General features: G+C 43.7%; 1 protein-coding gene across 1 annotated transcript; it reads right to left on the bottom strand.

The window, feature by feature from the left end:
- Nucleotides 1-1,302, bottom strand: LOC139754475 (pro-resilin-like). Its single transcript, XM_071671744.1, has 2 exons — nt 680-1,302; nt 1-437 (listed from the first exon to the last, which is right to left on the bottom strand). The coding sequence occupies exons 1-2, from the start codon at nt 746-748 to the stop codon at nt 159-161; spliced, it is 348 nt and encodes a 115-aa protein (XP_071527845.1). The 5' UTR covers nt 749-1,302; the 3' UTR covers nt 1-158.
- Between the last annotated feature and the right edge of the window lie 3,850 nt (nt 1,303-5,152).

Below are 5,152 nucleotides of genomic sequence, written 5' to 3'. Positions count from 1 at the left end.
TAAAATTAGACATATTTATTCAGATGAGTCAGTGGACAATGGCACCAATAATCAAGCGAACGAGACGTACTATGGCATCATAAGTTAATAATTATCAATGATCACTTCACACCAAGGGAGAAATGAAGTCTAGACAACAGCATTTTCTTCATTACGTGTTAGGCTTCAGCCTCGGCTGCTGGTGGAGGGGCGTAGGGTGCAGGAGGGGCCGGGTAGGAGGGCTTGTGGTCGGGGTACTGGGCCTCACCCTCGTAGGTCACCACAGCCTCCAGACCGTCGCCGTTGTCCACGTAGGTGACGATCTGCTTGCGACCGTCGGGCAGGTCCACCGTGTAGCTGCCCTCCGTCTTGTAGCCGTCGCGGCTCTCCGAGTGGCCGAAGTTGGCGCCAGAGTAGTCGTCTGCCACGCCATAGTTGTACGTGTACTTAGGAGGAACCTGTAGAAGGAGTTTCGAAAGTTGCTTGATCCGAGTGATTTAAATGTTCAGAAATGTTAAGTTGTAAGTAGGGTTTCATGTGTCATTATTCACTGGTAAGAATGATGTATGTATGTATGTATGTATATATGTATGTATGTATGTATGTATGTACGTATGTAAGTATGTATGTATGTATGTGTGCATGTATCTATATATGTATATCCGTATGCATGTACGGTCAAATGATAAGATTCCCTCACCTCTGGGTGTTCTGGGGGTTGGGGATAGCCGTAGGCTGGGGGAGCATGGTAGACGGGCTGGTCTCCCATCACCACTATCACAGCCACGCACGCCAGCACCACCACCTGCAGGACAAGATATCATCTGTTTAACTCCTCCCTGACCTACAGCTCCTCCCTGACCTACAACTCCTCCCTTGCCTACTCCTCTTCCCTGACGTACTCCTCCCTTGCCTACTCCTCCTCCCTGACGTACTCCTCCCTTGCCTACTCCTCCTCCTCCCGACCTGCTCCTCCCTGACTTACTCCTCCTCCCTGACCTACTCCTCCTCCCTGACCTGCTCCTCCTTCCTGACCTACTCCTCCCTAACCTACTCCTCCTACATGATGTCGATAATAAACGAGATTGCTCTTACCTCAGTAGCATCATCAACAGGACACACTCAGGTGTAGTTAAGATTCACATGAGATAATCACAGAAAATTAGAGCTACTGATAGAAAGGAATCAACGTGAGTTTGCTTCGGTCATGAATTAGCCCAACGAAGGCTGAGTCCAGTCATAAATCCCTACGACAACTTTGGTGCTTGAGATGCCTCCAGAGCAACACTAACAACACTGTCTGTATTGTCTCGTCAGGAGAGACCCGTACCTTCAGAGACATGGTTGTTACCTGATGATGTTAGGGCTGCACTCACCACTTATATAGTGGCTGCGGTCGCTGCTTTCCCTTTTGTGGTCCAGGACCGTCAATGCAACAGACCAGACCCTGTACAACACCTGCCCCTACACAGAACACATGAGGGTTCTCGTACATCTGTGGAACTACATATTTACTCACACAGCTGAGGAGAGGTGATTATATTTACCCATTATTCAATCATTATCACGCAAAGGAAACTCTTGTTAAAGTTAAGCACAGATACAACACTTTATGATTCACACATCATCATAATGTAGGCTGATTGGTCGGCATCATTGTTCGAATGAAGACAATGTGAGGTACAATGTGAGGTAAGCTTAGTGAGGTAAGCTTGGTGAGGTAAGCTTGGTAAGATATAAGAAGTGATGATACCATGCAGGAAAAACGATCGCAGTTTGTTCTTCTCGACAATTCTAAGCAAAGTGTTTTCATTTTTGGCGGAAGGGTTTATTTTCTTTGCTATTTTGCAAATGTCACCGTTGTCATAATTGTAATGGGCTGAAGGAAACAGATGGGACGTGGTGAGCAGTTCCTGTTAATGGACCAACGAAATATGTTAAGGATTCATCATCTAGTTTGTCATGACGACAAGTGTGTCTGAATTATGTATTGCTATCTGGTCTGCAATGTCATAAATTCTCTTAATATTTGCTTACGTGATGTGTTTATATATTGTCAAGACCACACGAACTGATCATAACCAAAAAGAGTAAATGGCCTTTGCAACATTATGTACAGAGGTTCCTGATTTTAGATTTTTCTACATTTCATATGTCTCAGTAAGCACAAGATAAGGGAGAAACGCTTCTCTGTCAGTTACGAAAATCCGACTTGATGAAGCTCCTAGGATATGACATAACACGGACTGGAAGCGACCTTCGCTTGACCAACGTTTCATATTCTAACCTTAGACGAATGTGAACATCATCTTGAGAAGGAAAATAAGAAGAGTAGATCGTGGACACCTTGCTGTAGTCATGTCCCGCCTCCAGGCGTCACACACACTGCCACCTGTGACCAAGGAGGTCTGAGATGGTTTTCTCGCATTACGCCAAATAGAACAAGAAAACGTTCCCAGTCGTTCCAGTTTAGAAACAGAACAAAAGATCCGCCGGCGAGGTTCTTGAATCTGAGTGTGTGTGAAAGGTTTCTCACGGGAAACACTGTATCCCGTGTGTTGTGTGTTGAAGACTTATCATCAGTTTTTCTTTCTTTTCTTCTTGTGTTACACGTTTGAGTTATTATTACCAACTAACATTTTCTGATCCTCATAATTGTATCATTCACCTATATGTGGATTCTGACACGTATATATCAAAATTTTTCTCGTCATCTGCGTATCTAATTCCAAAATGCCTTTCTGTGTAAAATACGGATAATGTGATATAATCATTGGAATTCATTTTTTTTTCATTTCTTCAGCTTTATGCTTTTTTGCGTTCACTTTTGTTTGATCATGACTGATAAGGCACGGACGAAAGACCCAGTCAAAGCACATCTTTGATGAAAGGAACAGAGAGAAAAGCAAAGTAGAATTCACTCAGGACTCTGCAGGTGTTTGTAGACCCGACTCGTAAATGGTAAATCTAGTTAAATTATCAGAAGGAGGAAGCACGTGATCTAGTGGATTCCTAACACTTTGTAGAGTTGATATAGAGTGTGGGGCTCGACCTGCTGCACCTCCCACACCACCAGCCTTAAGTTCCCACAAAGTGGGCAGGGCCTTGAGTTAGCGCAGTGTTTCCCAAACCCATGGTCGCCACCCAAATGAGGGTCGCAAGGATGCTCCTGGGGGTCACGGAAGGGTTGAAAGAAAAGAATATATATATATATATATATATATATATATATATATATATATATATATATATATATATATATATATATATATATATATATATATATATATATATATATATATACGTATATATATACAGGTTTGGATGGTATTGCAGTGGAATTTATTAAAAAAGGGGGTGACTGTATTGTTGACTGGTTGGTAAGGTTATTTAATGTATGTATGACTCATGGTGAGGTGCCTGAGGATTGGCGGAATGCGTGTATAGTGCCATTGTACAAAGGCAAAGAGGATAAGAGTGAGTGCTCAAATTACAGAGGTATAAGTTTGTTGAGTATTCCTGGTAAATCATATGGGAGGGTATTGCTTGAGAGTGTGAAGGCATGTACAGAGCATCAGATTGGGGAAGAGCAGTGTGGTTTCAGAAGTGGTAGAGGATGTGTGGATCAGGTGTTTGCTTTGAAGAATGTATGCGAGAAATACTTAGAAAAACAAATGGATTTGTATGTAGCATTTATGGATCTGGAGAAGGCATATGATAGAGTTGATAGAGATGCTCTGCGGAAGGTTTTAAGAATATATGGTGTGGGAGGCAAGTTGCTAGAAGCAGTGAAAAGTATTTATCGAGGATGTAAGGCATGTGTACGTGTAGGAAGAGAGGAAAGTGATTGGTTCTCAGTGAATGTAGGTTTGCGACAGGGGTGTGTGATGTCTCCATGGTTGTTTAATTTGTTTATGGATGGGGTTGTTAGGGAGGTGAATGCAAGAGTTTTGGAAAGAGGGGCAAGTATACAGTCTGTTGTGGATGAGAGAGCTTGGGAAGTGAGTCAGTTGTTGTTCGCTGATGATACAGCGCTGGCGGCTGATTCATGTGAGAAACTGCAGAAGCTGGTGACTGAGTTTGGTAAAGTGTGTGAAAGAAGAAAGTTAAGAGTAAATGTGAATAAGAGCAAGGTTATTAGGTACAGTAGGGTTGAGGGTCAAGTCAATTGGGAGGTAAGTTTGAATGGAGAAAAGCTGGAGGAAGTGAAGTGTTTTAGATATCTGGGAGTGCATCCGGCAGCGGATGGAACCATGGAAGCGGAAGTGAATCATAGGGTGGGGGAGGGGGCGAAAATTCTGGGAGCCTTGAAGAATGTTTGGAAGTCGAGAACATTTTCTTGGAAAGCAAAAATGGGTATGTTTGAAGGAATAGTGGCTCCAACAATGTTGTATGGTTGCGATGCGTGGGCTATGGATAGAGTTGTGCGCAGGAGGGTGGATGTGGTGGAAATGAGATGTTTGAGGACAATATGTGGTGTGAGGTGGTTTGATCGAGTAAGTAATGTAAGGGTGAGAGAGATGTGTGGAAATAAAAAGAGTGTGGTTGAGAGAGCAGAAGAGGGTGTTTTGAAATGGTTTGGTCACATGGAGAGAATGAGTGAGGAAAGATTGACCAAGAGGATATATGTGTCAGAGGTGGAGGGAACGAGGAGAAGTGGGAGACCAAATTGGAGGTGGAAAGATGGAGTGAAAAAGATTTTGAGTGATCGGGGCCTGAATATCCAGGAGGGTGAAAGGCGTGCAAGGAATAGAGTGAATTGGAACGATGTGGTATACCGGGGTCGACGTGCTGTCAATGGATTGAACCAGGGCATGTGAAGCGTCTGGGGTAAACCATGCAAAGTGTGTGGGGCCTGGATGTGGAAAGGAAGCCGTGGTTTCGGTGCATTATTACATGACAGCTAGAGACTGAGTGTGAACGAATGGGGCCTTTGGTGTTTTTCCGAGCGCTACCTCGCACATATGAGGGGGGAGGGGGTTGTTATTCCATGTGTGGCGGGGTGGCGATGGGAACAAATAAAGGCAGACAGTATGAATTATGTACATGTGTATATATGTATATGTCTGTGTGCGTATATATATGTGTACATTGAGATGTATAGGTATGTATATTGTGCGTGTGTGGACATGTATGTATATGCATGTGTAGGTGGGAGGGTTGGGCCGTTCTT

The sequence above is a fragment of the Panulirus ornatus genome, chromosome 17, assembly GCF_036320965.1.
Source record: "Panulirus ornatus isolate Po-2019 chromosome 17, ASM3632096v1, whole genome shotgun sequence".
Classification (NCBI taxonomy): Eukaryota; Metazoa; Arthropoda; class Malacostraca; order Decapoda; family Palinuridae; genus Panulirus; species Panulirus ornatus.
Note: the sequence above shows the minus strand (reverse complement) of the source record. Positions and strands in the feature narration are given on the sequence as shown.